At 38.4% G+C, this 17,032-nt stretch overlaps 1 protein-coding gene across 1 annotated transcript in view; it reads left to right on the forward strand.

Annotated features, from left to right (window-relative positions):
- Positions 1 to 17,032, forward strand: part of PCYT1A (phosphate cytidylyltransferase 1, choline, alpha) — a 36,084-nt gene that overhangs the window by 10,153 nt on the left and 8,899 nt on the right. The window contains exon 2 of the mRNA XM_006884198.1: positions 12,155 to 12,254. Within this exon, the coding sequence (XP_006884260.1) occupies positions 12,155 to 12,254 (100 nt within the window). The remainder of the gene's footprint in view (positions 1 to 12,154; positions 12,255 to 17,032) is intronic.

Below are 17,032 nucleotides of genomic sequence, written 5' to 3' on the forward strand. Positions count from 1 at the left end.
ATGTCCTTCTCTAAGGACCAGTCTCTCCTCACAACATGTCCAAAGTATGTTAGACGGAGCCTCAGAATCCTTGCCTCCAAGGAGCCACCCGGTTTAACATTACTCTAAAGCCTACACCTGTTTAGCATATTAAAACATTTATGCCATAGAGGAGAAGAAAGGAAATTAGGTCATTTTTTTTTTTAAGCTTTTCATTGTGATTTGTGTGAAACCAGAGCAAATTGGGGGTTTTTTTGTTTGTTTGGTTTTTTTTGTTTTTTTTTTTTCAAATTGGTTTTCTGCTTAACAATTCATATACATTTTGATTTGTGGCATTAATTGTAATTCCCACAGTGAATAACTTTCTCACTCCTGCCTTGGTTTATCATTTCTATTTGTTCTTCGTTCCTAGCTTCCTTCCTCCTCACCTTTGTCCCTGCGCAAATGTCACCATTTGTTCTCATATGTCTGTATAGTCTGGGGAGTTGTACCTCTCTATTCACTTTACAAGGGAGTGCTGGTGGCCTAGTGGGTAAGGAGTTGTGCTGCCAACCCAAAGACAAGCAGTTTGAATCCACCAGCTGCTCCATAGAGAAAGATAAGCATTCTTCTCCTGTACAGTTTACAGCCTGTGAAAACCTGCTGGAGAGGGTCATGAGTCTGTTCTAACTTGACAGCACTGAATTATTATTCACCTTAAAGGCTGCTCTGTTGTTTAGTGAGAAAATGAGGTAGTGTTATTGATAAAAAACTAAATTTGTTGAATGCCAGTATATGTGAAACTTTGTAGATTTTACTTTGAATTTTTGCTGTTATTACTTACTTCCCACAATAACTCTGAGGAGTAGGTATAATTCTATTTTCTACGAGGTGAAACAAAAGCTGTAGTTTCAGTTATTAAATGATAGAGCTGAGATTCCGATAAAGGTTTTTCAAACCAAATACCCATTCACACGCTTTCATTTATACTTTATTGTCAGATATTAAAAATTTTGAAAGCAATACTATAAGAATACCCTTGTAGCTAAAATGAAGATGGTAAGTTTTGAGAGAACATGGGTAGGAACCTCATTTTCTGAGAACAAAATAAAAGGGTGTTTTTTTAAAAAAAATTTCTCATACTATCTGAAGGCCACTCTAGGGAAATTTACTGCTCTGTTGTAGTCACAGGACTTTAGGTGCTTTTCTCTATTATTAGGGGAATTGATTCAGCACAAACTCTAGCCAGGAAGGACAGGTGCACTCTGCCTTGGCACGCAAACATGTGAGGCAGATTGAAGAAGCAGCTATGAAGGACGGATACTTTCTGTGGCTTTTTAAATTGTCATCAAATCCACATTATAAGAAATCCAGCAATTCTTTTAAAACATACACTTTAGTAGTTTGTAGTATACTTACAAGGTTATTCAACCTTTACCACTATCTAATTTCAGAAACTTTTCATTACCCCAAAAAGAAGCCCCATACCCATTGAGCAGTCAACCCCCATTTCCCCTCATCTTTGACAACCACTCACTTTTTGTCTCTATGCCTGTTATTTGAACCTGTTCAGACTCCTAATGATTCTCCGTCGGGTTTCCAAGCTATAGTGAAAGAGATTGTCCAGCTTTCTCCTGAGGAGCCACTGATAGACTCAAATTGCTAGAAACAAGCCATCTTCAATTAGCAGTGCAACTCGCTGTGCAGTATGCTACCTAGATTTGCCTAGTCTGAACATTTCATAGAAATGGAACCATAAATGGAGACCATTCAAATGCCCATCAGTGAACTAAGAGGTTAAATAAAATGTGGTATAGGTATAGGATTCATGTCTTACGAAGACATGACCATGGATGAACCTTGTAATATTATTATTATGAGCCCAAACCAAAAAGTCATGTGTGACGCCACTTACATGAAATGTCTAGAACAGGTAAAGCTACATGCCGAAGTCTCTAGTGAGTATTTCACCAAACAGATGCAGCCCTGCATGTAATCATTAGTTTATCCCAAGAAATTTCAAAGACAACTGACTGGAAGAGATCCGTATTTCTTCTCATTCCAAAGAAGGGGGAGAAAAAAAGGTGACACAATAGAGTGGAAATTATCTTTAAGATCACATGAAAGGAAAATCTTGCTGAAGGTTATTAAAAAATGGACAGTACACTAACAAGGAATTGTCAGAAATTCATACTGGATTCAGAAGAGGCCATGGCACCGGGAATGTCATTGCTGATGTCAAATGGGTCTTGGTTGAAAGCAGAGAATACTAAGAAGATATTTACTCATGTTTTATTGACTGTGCAAAGGTATTTCATTGCGAGGATCATAACAAATTATGGATAACATTAAGAATAATGGGAATTCCAGGACACTTCATTGTGTACATGCAAAACCTAGTCAAAAACCAAGAAGCAGTTGTCCAAACAGAACAAGAGAACATGGCATGGTTTAAAATCAGGTAGGTTATATTTCATGTTTGTATCCTTTCTCCTAATCTTTCCAGTCTGTGTGCTGAGCATATAATTTGGCAAACTGAATTATATGAAGGAGAATGTGTCAGGATTGGAGGAAGATTCATCAACAGTCTGCATTAAGTAAAGGAGACAAGCTTGCTTGCAGAAAGTGAAGAAAACTTGAAGCCCTTACTGAAGAAGAGCAAAGACTACATCCTGAAATATGGATTACATTTCAACATCAAAAAAAAGTCTTCACTATTGAACCATTGGCAACATCTTGATAGATGGAGAAAAGACTGAGGTTGTCAATGATTTCATTTTGCTTGCATCCATAATCAACATGCATAGTAACAGCAGTCAGGAATTTATAAGAGGAAGGGAGGTCTGGTGGTTTATTGGCAAGAAGCTGCACTGCAATCCCCAAGGTGCATGGTTCTAATCTACCAGATGCTCCACTGGAGAAGGAGGGGCAATCTCCTCCTGTGCCAGTAGATTTGACGATACATAAGAAGGGGGTGGGGGAAGAATGCAAAAGATGTCCTGTATTTAGAAAATCTGCTGTCAAGGACCTCTCTGATCAAGTGTGCTTGATCTGATCTGTCTTTTCAGTTACTTCCTATGCATCTCTAAACTGGATAATGGCCAAGGATGACAGAATAAGAATCAATACCTTTGAATTATGGTGTTGGCGAAGAGTACTGAGTATCCTATAGATTTCCATAAGAACAAACAAGTCTGTCCTGGAACAAGTTCAAGTAGGGTGCTTCTTAGAGGCAAGGATGATCTTGTGTACTTTTGACATGTTCTCAAGGGGGGTCCAGTCTTTGGAAAAAGACACTCAAGGAAAGGTGGAGGGTCAGAGAAAGAGAAGAAGATCTTTGACAAGATAAAAATTAACACCATGACTGTAATAGTGGACTTGAGTATGTTGGAGATGATGAGGATGGCACAGGATAAGGCAAATTTCACATCTGTTATTCATGGAGTCGCTATGAGTGGTAGTCAACTTGAGGGCATCTAAGAATAACAAGCATCTTATTACTTACATTTTAAACAACCACATGTGTCTAGTGGCTGCAATATTGGACAACAGAGAAGTAGACCTGCCAGGGTAAGTGGGAGGAAGGGAGGTTGGAGAATGTTTCTTTTTTTTTTTTTTTTCGGGGTGATAAAAATGTTCTGAAATTAAATAATGGTGAGATTTTTAACAACCTTATTTGTGAATATACTAAAAACTATAACTATACATTTTAAAATTGTTGTTGTTAAATGCCGTCGAGTCGCAGGCGAGTCACAGAGACCCTATGAAGGAGAGTCCTTAAAGCTTGTGTGTCTTTCATCTTCTCTCCAGGTTCACAGGGTTTCCGGAGGCAAGCTATTATGAAAGTGGATGCCATTCCTGCTTCCAAGCTTGTTTTAATCATTAGTTTTTTAATTAATCATTCCACTCCTACCCCTAAACACCAAAGAAATTCTCATGTAGCAATAGTGTTAAGATGTGACAGCTGAATTTTAAAATGCTTACTTATTGAATTTGCTTTTATATGTGAAACATCTCAACATTAGAACCTCTGTTAGCCTCTGTGGGGAGCAGTATTTATTAAGAGTTATAAAAATGCATGTGCCTGTGGACACAACAGTTCCTCTTCTGTCTGTTTGTCCTAAGAGAACAATAGGACAAGAGTTTGGGGATACATTTTAATATTGAACAGCTGGAAACACTGTAATTGACCAGTAATAGAGAGCTAGATAGATGAATTTTGATGTATCAAAAAATTAATTTAAAATTATAATATTGACATACATGCTGTAAATATCTTGATGCTCACACTGTATAGTAAGGAAAACAGTGTTCCTAAGCAGTGCCCCCAAAGGGGAAAATGTATATCTTTATTTCTATAATATATTAAATCTGAGAAGAAAAAAAGTCTAGAAAGATATTTAAATGTAGTTATTTTCACTTGTATTTTCTAAAGTTTGTGCAAATATTTTATACTGGAATAAAAATCAACTTTTGATGGTAATTATAGTCATTCATGCATAGAAAAGAATATTTTATTAATAATTAAATAGATTCATGTCTAACATTTATTTGTTTTATATTGGCATAGTTACACCATGCACCTTAAAGTTGAAATATTCTTTCCCTGACTTCTTGTTAGCTTCTGTTGGATCGAGTATGAATTATTGTGACCCTGTGAATAACAGAGCTGAACCCTTCTCTTTCTTGCATCATCATCATCATCATCATCATCATCATCATCTCTGATATACTCAAGCTCATTGCTGCAGCCACTGTGTCCATTTACGTGGTTGAAGGTCATCCTCTCCTTGATTACCCCTCCACCTTTCCAAGCATGATGTCCCTTTCCAAGGAGTAGCCTCTCCTAGCAACATGCACAGAGTTTGTGAGACAGTTTCATTATTTTTGCCTCCAAGGAGCAATATGGCTTCACCTTTTTCAAGACATAGATCTGTTTGCTCTTTTGGCAGTCCCTGGGATATTCAGTACTCTTCTCCAGCACTACAAGTCAAGACATCAGTTCTTCTTCTATCATCCTTATTCATTCTCCAGTTTTCAGATATATAGTAAGTGACTGGGGGGGAAAAAAGGCATAACCTGCATCAGGAGCACTTTGGTCTTCAAACTGACATCATTATTCTCAGTAATTTGGAGAGGTCCCTGAGAGCAGGCTTTCCCAGTACAGTACATCTCTGGTCTCCTGACTGCTGGTACCATGGGCGATGATTGTGGATCCAAGCAAGATGCAATGATTAACAATTTTAATTTTTTCTCCATCGAACATGATGTTGGTTGGTCCATTGGTGAGGATTTTTATCTTCCTGATGTTGAGATGTAATCCATATGGAAGGCTGTAGCCCTTGATTTTCTGCAGCAAGTGGTGGTTTTTGTTTTTGTTTTTTGGTTTTTTGAATGTTGTGCTATCCTGTACCATCCCCATCATCTCTGACACACTTCAGTTCATTGCTGCAGCTACTGAGGCAATCCATCTCTTGGAGGGTCTTCCTCTCTTTCTATAATCCTCCACCTGTCTAAGCATTATCACCTTTTCCAAGGAATAGCCTTTCCTAACAACATGCCCAAAATATGTGAGATGACACTTGATCTTTGCATCAAAGGAGCATTCTGGCTGCATTTTCTCTAGGAGATAGCTGTCTTTCTACTATTCCATTAAACATTCACTACTCTCCTCCAATTCCACAGCTCAAAGCCATCGATATTTCTTCTGTAATCCTTATTCATTACCTAGCTCTCAGATACAAAGCAGGTAATTGAAAAGACCATAACTTGAACCAGGAACACCTTAGCTTTTAAGCTGACATCATTGCCCTTTAGTATTTTGGAGAGCTCCATGATAACAGATTTTCCCAGAAAAATAATGTCTTTTAATTTCTTGACTGACGGTATCAAGGGTGTTTGGTCGTGGATCCAAGCAAGATGAAATAGTTGACAATTTCAATCTTTATTTCCATCTATTATGATGTTGCCTATTGGTCTAGTGGTTAAGATTTTATTTTCTTGATGTTGAGATGTAAACCTTATTGAAGGTTGTAATCTTTAATCTTCTGCAGCAAGTGTTTCAAGTTCTCCCTACTTTTAGCAAACAGGGTAGTGCTATTTGCATAACATAGGTTGATGATGATTCTTCCTCTGATTCTGATACCACATTCTTCTGCATAAAGTCCAACTTTTAAAATTATTTCTTCAGCATACAAATTGAACAAGCATGGAAAAAGGATACATCTCTGAAGCACATGTTTCTTGATTTTAAACAATGTAGTTTAAAAGCTACTGCATAGAAGAAGATATGACACCTTTATAAAGAGTACAGCTCTAGAAACACAATAGGGAAGTTTTACCCAATACTGTAGTGCAGCAAGTGTTTTATATGCTCATGCTCAGCAACGTGGTTGTGTCATCTGCATAGCACAGTTTATTGATGAGTCTTTCTTCTATCCTGATGCTACGTTCTTCTTCATAGAGCCCAGTTTCTTGAATGATTTGCTAAACAATACAGATTGAATAGGTATGGAGAATGGATGCAACCTTGTCGCCTACCTTTCTTAATTTTAAACCATGTGGTGTTCTCTTGTTCTGTTGGGACCACAGCTTCTTGGCTTAGTTTTTGTATGAACAAAATTAAGTTCTGGAATTTCCATTCTTCTCAATGTTAGCTGTAATTTGTTGTGATCCTCGTGGTCAAATGCCTTTGTGTAGTCAATAAAGCATTAAACAGACTTTCTTCTGGTATTCTCTGCTTTCGGTCAGGATCCATCTGATATCCCTTGTCCTCTTTTAAACCCAGGTTGGATTTCTGGCAGTTCTCTGTGAACGTACTGTTCTAGCTGTTTTTGGATGATCTTCAGCAATATTTTGCTTGCATGTGATAGTAATAATACTATTTGATAATTTCCACATTCTTTTGGATCACCTTTCTTGGAAAAAAGGAACAGATATGTTGGTAGTGAGCATGGCTATATTCCAATAAAACAATATAGCATGAGTATATTCCAGTAAAACCAAAGTGAATGAAAATGGAAGATTTCTCCAGTGGACAGGCAATAAGCAGGAGAGATCACAACTAGAAAACTGTAGGCAAGGGAAAAAAGCTCAGTGGAGGCAGAGCCATGACAGACAGTTGAGACTTATTGTTTTGGAGATTTTTTTTCCTCCTTCTAGTTTACATTCAGTCTTCTGGTTACTCTCTTCTGCCCACAGGGGAAAGCTGGCATTACCAAATGCTTTTGTAAGTAAAGTTTTAATGAATTATAACCATGCTCATTGTCCAAGGTCCTTAACTGACCTTAGAATATCTTAGATCCCTTTGTCTCCTTAATCCTTTACTCCCGTCTTCCATTTGCTGAGGCTTAATCCCTAGATTTCTTGCCATTTGTTAACTAATTCTCTCTCTTTTAAGGCCTGTTTATTTTTAGTTTGGTCTTCACTGAATATAGTGCTTGGTAGGTCCATTAACGGTTTTGTATATTGGTAGACTTGAGGAAGCAGAAACTTTCTACATTTCCCCTCTTTTTCATCCACAGTTCCTATTTTTTAAAATCATTTTTTCCCCCTGAGGTCACAAAAATTAGATTCTTCTCATTTCTGTGGCTGACATCGCCCCTTATCTTCTCCCAGTGGCCTTTGCCTGTCATTCCCTGAGACTTTTGTTTTTCAATTATCTATTTTTTCCTTTTCCAATATTATCAACATTTTGGAACCCTTTTTCCAATCTTAAACAATACAGATCTAGGGAGCTCTGGTGGCCTAGTGGTAATAAGCTGTGCTGCAACCTCGAAGGAATGCAGTTTGAATCCATCAGCTGATGCTCCGTGCGAGAAAGATGGACAGTCTCCTTCCATGTGATTAACTGCTTCTGAAAACACAACAACACTGCATCAAAACAATACAGATCTCAGTTTTAAAAACAAAACAAAATCTTTCTATCCTCCTTTCTGATTTTCTCACTTGCTTTATTTACAGACATCTCTAAAGAGGTGTTATGTCTTTGACTTCTAGCTTGTTTAAAAGCACTGGTAAATTTCTAAATACGAAGACTATTCTCAGTTCTCATTTTCTTAATCTCCTGCAAACATGTACCAATTATGGTCAATCCTCTGTGACACATCCTATCTAAGTTTTCCCTAAAAACTCTGAAATCTCTTGACCCCTCTAATTTTTAATATGAAGTCTCTTGAGAAATTTTTTCTCAGTTTTTTTCTTTTTTAATTTTTAAATTTACTGTATTTTTGGTGTAGGGATACAGAACAAAACTGGTTCCCATTTGACAATTCCAACACATAATGTTACACTGGATACATTCTCCACATCATTCTTCACAGTGATGATATTGTTCTCATTCTTTCCATTCTAGTTGTTGTACTCCTATTTTTTTAAAAAAGATATTTTATATTGGTTTTATACAAAGTTTGTGTACATTGTATTTCACACTATCCCTCATTCACATTGTGTTTTATACAATCATTCCCATTCATTGTGATTTATAAAGTTAATCACCATTGAACCTTGCTCACCATTACTCTGTCTTTCCAGATCCCCTCTGGATCTTCACCCCACTCTCTACCCACCAAATTGTGTGACCGTATGATTTCCCCTGTGCCCATCCTTACACCTCTGTTCCCACCCCTTTCCTCTTTGGATCCCCATATGTATTTGACTAATTAAGCATCTATTTTTATAATAATGGTTATATGCAGTATTTGTCCTTATGAGACTGAGTTAGTTCACTCAGCATAATGCTCTCCAGTCTCTCCCAAGTTATGTAGTAATCTTTGAAATCATTACTCCTGAGTGCTACGTAGTATTTCATTATGTAAATGTACCGCAGTTTCTCAATCCATTCAATTGTGGTTGGACATGTGGAATATTTCCATGTTCTTTCAATTGTGAATAATGCTGCTAAGAACACTGGTGTACAAATCTCTGTTTGCATCTCAGTTCTAATTTCCTTGAGGTATATTCCTAGCAGTGAAATAGCTGGGTCATATGGAACAAACAGATCTGTCCTAGAGAGGATAAAACCAGGCTGTTCCTTAGAAACAAAGATTTTGAAGCTCTGCCTCACATACTTTGGGCACGTGGCCAGGAGGGACCAGTCTTTGGAGAAGGACATCATGCTTGAAGAGGTGGTGGGAAAAGGCAGGAGAGGAATACTACAGATGAGATGGATTGACTGGAGTAATGTGGGTAACTGGGGTAATGGGGGTAGGTGTGTCAGAGATAGGGAGACTGGCTTAGGATAGAGCAGAGTTCGGAGTACATAGGGTCACTATGAGTCACAAGTGACTGGACAGCACATAACAACAACATGGAATTTCTAATGCTCAGCTTTTTGAGGAAATGTCAAACTGCCTTCCAGAGTAGTTGTACTATTTTACAATCTCACCAATAGTGTTTCAGAGTTCTATCTCTTCACATCCTCTCTAGCATTTATTATTTGCTGTCCTGATAAACTTTGTCACTGTTTGTTGGGGTGAAATGTTATCTCATTGTGGTTTTGATTTGCATCTCTCTGATTGCCAATGATTTTGAGCATTTCTTCATGTGTCTGTTGGCTATTGGAATGTCTTTCTCTGTGAAAAGTCTTTCCTTTTCTCTTGCCTATTTTGTAATTGGATTATCAGTCTTTTTTTCTTGTGGAGAACCTATAGGAATCTAAACTTTTGTTATGAGACCCTTTTCTGAGGTGGTATTGCCAAATGTTTTTTTCCTAATCAGTAGGTTTTCTTTTTACCTTATTGGAAAAAGTTTTTGATGAACATAGAGATTTAATCTTTAGATGGTCCCATTCATCAATTTTATCCTCTCCTGACTGTGTATTATTATATCCTTGTTAACTCACTCCCATTGCCCCTAGTCTTCTCATCCATACTTTAGAGTAATTTGTCCATTTGGTTTCATATAGATAATTTATTTTTTAAGAGTACAGTGCCCAAGGGCAACAGTCTTTGCTTTTTGAGTGATCCAGTTATTTGTGACTTGGAGGGGGCGGGTAGTTTCAGTTCCAGATTTAGAATGTTATCTCAGGGTATTAATCTGGACATTCCTTCAATCTCAGTAGTTCTGGTAAATCTGGATTCTTTGAAGGTTTGTTCCACATTTTTCTCCTCTTTCTCAGGATCTATCCACAGTAACCCAGATCAGAACATTCAGTAGTGGTGGCAGTGATAACTGCCTGTCATTTAGATCTTCTGGTCTCCAGGGTAGAGGAGGTTATGACTCATGAAAACATTGGCCCTGCAGATAGTCTAATTCCTTCTCTGAATCTCGGGTTTTCTTCTTTATCTTCTGCTCCTTATGAATATTATTGTGTGAATCATCTCTTACATGATTATTCACAAATTTTTAAGATCCTACACACTACTCACCAAACTAGGTTGTAAAACTTTATGAGCTATGTTATGTTACTTGAGCACATTGTCCCACTGAGTACATTGTCCCACTAGGCTATCTAACCCTGTCTTCAAACCAAGAAAATTAGTAATTCCAATCCTTTGCCTTTTATATATTATCTCAACATTTTTATGAGTAAATATCGTGATCTAGGAATCAACCCCCCTCCCCTTTTTTTTTAAGTCTCTATTTCTGTTGTGGAGGTGAGTGGTACAAATGGTTAAGTGCTCAACAACTGTTAGGTTGTGAATTCAAACTACCCAGAGGTTTCCAAGAAGACAAACTTGGTGATATGTTTCTGCAAGATCACATCCTTAAAAATCCTACTTTTAGTAGATGGCACTCAGTTTCACCATAAGTTAAAATTAACTTTATGATTGTTGCTGTTTATTGTTATGTGCTGTTGAGTCACTTGTGACTCATAGTGACCCTATGTACAACAGCCTGAAACCTGTTGTATCCTGTGCCAACTTTGCTCTCTCCAACATACATACTCTCATTACCCCAGTCATTGTATTTCATGGATGGTCTCCCTCTCTTTCTCTGTCCCTCCTTGAAGCATATGTCAGATGAAGCTTCAGAATCCTTGCCTCCAAGGAGCAGCCTGGCTTCACCCTTTCTAAGTTGGACCTGTTTGATTTCCTGGCAGTCCATGGTATATTCAATACTCTTCTCCAGTACCACAGCTCAAAGACATCAGTTCTCCTATCGTCCCTAGTCACTGCCCAGCTCTTTGATGCATAGCAAGCAATTGCAAAGACTATGGTCTGGAACAGGCGCACCTTTGTCTCCAGACTGACATCATTGTTCTTCAGTCTTTTGGAGAAGTCCCCCTGACAGCAGCTTTTCTCAGTGCAATTTGTCTCTTGATTTCCTGGCTGCTGGTACCCAGAGTGTTGATTGTAGAGTCAAGCAAACTAAAACTGCGGACAATCTCAATCTCTTCACCATCCATAATGATACTGCCAATAGGCCCAGGGTTGAGAATATTTGTTTTCTTGATGGTGAGCTTCAATCCGTATTGAAGGGTGCCGTCCTTGATCTGCTGCAGCAAGTGCTTCAGGTCATCATCAGGTTCAGCAAGCGGGATTGTGTCATCTGCAGAATGCAAACTGTTGATGAGTCTTCCTCCAATCCTGATGCCACATTCCTCCTCACACAGCCCAGCCTCCTGTTCTGCATATAGTTTGAAAAAGTATGGAGACAGAATATATCTCTTGCATACACCCTTCCCAATTTTTAACCATGCAGTGTTTTCTAGCTCTGTTCTGACAACTGCCTCCTGATCCAAGTATAGGTTCACATAAGCACAATCAAGTGTTCTGGGATTCCCATTCTTTTCAGAGTCGGCCAGTTTGTTGTAATCCACAGAGACAAACACCTTTGCATAGTCAGTGAAACACAGATAGAATATATTTACAGCATAAAAGTTACATAAAAATAATTGTGCTTATTAATAAAGCATCCAACAACTGTTTGCCTTGAAACAATATGAAAACTTGGGAGCTGTGGCAGTTTCCTCGCCTGGTGTAGGGCTGTCCTGCCATGCAGCAGGGAGCCATCCTTCATTGATTAGGTGGGAATATGCTCAGACTCCCAGATAACTCTTTCGGTTGTACTCTGAAATCACCAGCAAGAATATCAATCTTTCATGTCCTGATTACTGATTACTTTACGTTATAAAGTTTTGTGTGTTTTTTCTCAGTATATGAAAGAACTAATTATTCTTTAAAGTTGTCATCTAGTGAGTATTTCACCATGTGTCATCAAATTTAACTTTTCTTTTACTTCCCTCTTTTTAAAGGGCTTAAGGGAGCCAGCTCCTTTTTCTGATGAAATTGACCTTGAGTGTAGTAAGCCCTATGTCCGAGTAACCATGGAAGAGGCCTGCAGAGGAACGCCTTGTAAGTACATGGCCTTTTACTGTTACTTTTAGCTTTGATTTCTTTATTTACCAAACATATTCCATATTCTTCCCTCATTTTGCCAAAGTTGGGGAAGTATACTCATTCATTCTGCCTTGCTGTTTAGCAACATTTTTTTCTTTTCTTTTTATTGTCACAGGCTTACTCCCTGAGCTATTGTAATAGCCTTGTGATAGGGAGAGCAGAGACAGTAAGCTGATCTTGGTTATAATGTTGTCCATTTTTTAAGGGTTTGGTTTTTTTTTTTATTAATTTTAATGAAAGTTTACAGAGACTTAAGGTTTCCAGTCATTCATTGTTGCACTTTACTCCCTGTCCACCTGCGCCCCCCCCCCCCCATTCGCTCTTCTCTTTGAAAAGAAAAATTCTTTGTTATACAATCCTTACCCCCAAGTCTGTTCCACTGTGTAGCCTTCTTTCTGGACTCCTGTCATGACTATAATACCAAATCACATATCCCTTTTAAACGGTTCTGTCCCTCCATCTGTTTTAATGCAGTATACATTATTTATCCCCTCTTTCTCAGTCTTCCCTCAACCCTGTTGTCAGTCTTGTTTTACAACAAATGACCCTATGCAATATTTGGCCTTTTACGACTGAGATATTTCACTAAGCGTAATGTCCTTCAGGATCACCCATTTTGTATAATATTTCATCTGTTCCTTGTTTTTCAATGCAGCATAGTGTTCCATTGTGTGAATATACCAGAGCTCCTCTATCCATTCGTTTGTTGATGAGCTCTTGAATTGTTTCCAACTCTTTGCTATTGCAAACAAAGCCTCAGTAAACATGGATGTGCGTATATCTGCTTGGGTGGCAGTTCTGGTTTCTTTAGGGTATATTTCCAGTAGTGGAAATGCTGGGTCAAATGATATTTCTATTTACAACTTTTTGAGATAGCACCATATGGTCTTCCATAGTGGTTGCACCATTTTATACTCCCACCAACAGTGAATAAGGGTTCCAGTTTCTCCACAGCCTCGCCAGCATTTGATGTTTGCTATTCTGTTAAATTTTTATTTTCTTACTGGGGTGAAATGACAGTTGTTTTGATTTACATCTCTCTTAGAGCTAGGGATTTTGAACATTTCTTCATACATTTGTTTGCCATCTGAATGTCTTCTTTGGTGAAGTGTCTATTCATATCCTGAGCCCATTTTTTAATTGGATTATTTACCTTTATCATGTGGTGCTCGAGTATTTTATAAATTCTAGATATAAGTCCCTTGTCAGACATGTATTACCAAATACATTTTCCCAGTCTGTGGCTTCCCTTTTTACCCTGTTGGAGAAGTTTTTGGATTTGCATAGTGTTATTTTATTTAAGACTCACTTTGTTATTTATAAAGCCCACTCTTACTTGTATGCTTGCTTTATATCATTAATTAGCAATCTTTAACTATATAAATTGTTAGTATATATTTTATTCTAGATACCTCCCTATCTTGGGAAATGGATTTTAGGCATCATTTTAATTTTTTTTTTTAATTATTTTGTTGTGTGTGTACCATCAAATCAGATCTGACTGGTACAGGAGGAGATTGCTCCTCCTTCTCCAGCAAAGCATCTGGTGGATTTGAACCATTCACCTCTGGGATTGCACTGTACCTTCTTGCCACTATTCCACCAGATCTCACCTAGGCATCATTTTAATTAGAAATTTCCATGAGTATTTGTTATGAGAACAGAATCCTGTGGGCATCTTTCTTAGTTCTCTAAAGTCTCCCCTTTTCCATTTAGTCCTTCTGATAACAATGTTAAGACTCTAGTCTTTAAATGTAGGATTGGATTTTTACTCAAGCAAGCACTAGGAAATAAGAGTTATAGCTACACATTAGCACACCTTCAGTGTACAGGGACTATTTGTAATTGCCTCTTGATTTTGTTAATATGTTTACTTTCTGTTTTAAATGAGGACTAGTGAAATGGTAATAAAAAGAATTGTTGAACAGTATGAGACTGGGGATTCCAACACTTCTTGCATTGTGGGTTGAGACACTCAAAAAGAAAAATTGCATCTAGAGAATGCTTTTCTTTACAAAAGAATTTAGAATAGGTTGTGTTGATCACAGTCCTGTTTAAGATGTGTTTTTGGGTTTGACTCTCCCCAGCTGGCTCATTTAGGGCAAGCAAAAGTGATGACAAGGATAGATCTGGAAACTCCAGGTAGAAGGGTATGCTGGTATCAGGTCAAATTTCAAAATGCCAACTGGCAGTTCAAGGGTCATGTTCAAACATGTGATCTAAAGCCTTTTGCTTACTCTCTAATGACACACATTTAGAGTTTAGTCCCTCACGGAAGTATAATCACATTAGTTACATCACCCAGCTTGTTGCTAATCTAGCCTCCCCCTTTGTGGTACTTGAGGAGTGCTAGTGGCATCATCTGTAGAGAGTTACACGGCTAACCCAGAGGCAGTGACTCTCTGCAGGTTTGAATCCCTCAGTGACTCTGTGAAAGAAAGATGGACAGTCTCCTCCTGTGTGATTTACAGCCTCTGGAAAACCCACTTCCATCCAACTCAGGAATAATGAGTTGGGTTTATAGTTGAAAATACGTGTACTATTTCCAAGTCCTGAAGCTTAGTGCTAGTCAATAGATCTAAAAAGAATTTCATTTTAGATAATAGAATTTTACAGGTTTATGTGACCTTTGTGATTATCTACTTTATTGTGGTTATATGTTGTCAAATCAGAACCAACTCATAGCTGAGCCTTCCGTGGGTTTCCAGAGTAAATGGCACAGGAGAACACTCACCATTTATCTCCCTTGATGCAGTTAGTGAATTCGAGCCACTTGTCTTTGAATTGGCAGTCACTAAGCCATCAGAGCTTCCTCTCTACTTTATAGTCTTGTCATTATATACACGGGAAGTTAAGGCCCATAGAAACTGACAAGTGAAGGCACCCACATAGTAATACAGATAATTGGTGGCACAGTTGGAGCTCTAACCTGGGTCTTTCCAGCCTTGGTCTTTTTTCATAATAGATTGGTACTATGCTTTAGAATGAATTCATTATAACCAAAAAGCCACCCTCATGGCAAGGCCATGATTTCATTTCTGGTAGAACAGGGTCCTAAAGAAGTCTCTAAAGTTTGCTGGTCAACTTAATCTCTGGTTAATCCTCTAAATCTCATTCTTTGTATTCTATGTTAAATGTTTAAATAAATGACTACATTCACAAGACAAGGGCATAAGCTAATAAAGAATCTATGTCTTTCACAGTGAATTGTAAACCACTCACTAATAGGAGTCTCTGGGTACACAGGTTGGGAAGCACTTGACTACTGGTCAGAAGTTTGGTAGTTTAAAACCACTCAAGGATGTCTCAGAAGACAGTCCTGTAACAGTCTGCATCTAGACGATGAGCGCCTTGAGTGCACACTCCTACTGTGCACACATGGGTCCCCACAGTCAGAATCCACATGGTGGCTGCTAACAATAACATGGAGCACGAGGGGCCCACCCTTCACGCCTTCATTAGAGAGATAAGGGAGTTAAAGAAGGAAGTTTGGATGTCTAGGAGAAAACTCGGCCCAGACACAAGCATGACTTGAGATATGAGAGAAACTTTTGCAAAATTGGGGGAAAGGGTGATAAGGTGGATGGGGAAAAGCAGCATGTTTTATTAGAGAAAGGAAGAAAAAAAAAGGAAGCTAAAGGACAATGAAATTCTTTTAGGGAAACAATATTTCATTGCTAGATATCTGTGTAAATACACCAAAAACTAGTGCACTGAATCTCAAATCCTTTTGTTCTGTCTAAAGACATTTGACTACCTAGCCACCCAGAACGCTCATTAGAAGTGGGATGATGAAACTTCTCACGTATTTTGGACATGTTGTAAGGAGGGGGCAGTCTCTGGAGGAGAACATCATGCTTGGTCAAGTTAGAAGGTCAGCAGAAAAAAAAGAAAAGGAGGACCCTCAATGCAACAGGCTGATCCATGGGAACAGTTTTAAGGACAGTGTAGAACAAGGCAGTGTTTCACAGACTTGCACACGGGGTCACCTGTGAGTTGGAACCGACTTTGCAACACCTAATAACCACCACAGAATGATCCTATAATTTTTTTATCATCTTAATTAGGATGATTTGAGATTGAAAAGGGATCACTAATAATGATACTGTGAGCCAGCAGTGCTAAATCAGGGGATGTGCCTTTGCTGGCCAGTGACCACTTTGGAAAAGGTGACTTACTCCTGCTTTCTCTGCCAGTTTCTCCTTCTGGCTATTTGACTTAGGATCAAGTGACAGGGAATTGATTGATATATTGGATTGAAGGGAGGAGGCGGCTGAGGAAACACTGAAGAGAGACATCTGGGGTTGGTCAGAAGAGTTCAGTGACACATTTGGCCTAACAGAACTGGCCAACAGTTACTCAGTCAGCCCCATTCTGTGCTGTTGCCAGCAACCTGGAAATGTATCCACTGAGTTTTCTTCACTTTACTTTGTCCTTGTTACATACTATCTATTAGCAAGAAAACAACAACTAGTCCTAATTTTTATGTAACTAAAACAGTGGCCCCAAGTACATCAGAGATGATGATGATGGCACAGGTTAGGGCAGGATTCAGATCCCTTGTTCATAGGGTTGCTATGAGTTGTAGTCGACTCAATGACGCCTATCAGCGACATCCCTTGTACTTTAGGATCAAGTGAAGTGAGGTCATAGCCTCTCTCATCTTGTTAGGAAAAACGGAAGTATGTTGGTAACTTTCCGGTTATGATTTTTAGTCTGCATAAGAAGGATTA

Source organism: Elephantulus edwardii, unplaced genomic scaffold (genome assembly GCF_000299155.1).
Source record: "Elephantulus edwardii isolate Elephantulus edwardi_28Jun2011 unplaced genomic scaffold, EleEdw1.0 scaffold00032, whole genome shotgun sequence".
In the NCBI taxonomy this organism is placed as follows: domain Eukaryota; kingdom Metazoa; phylum Chordata; class Mammalia; order Macroscelidea; family Macroscelididae; genus Elephantulus; species Elephantulus edwardii.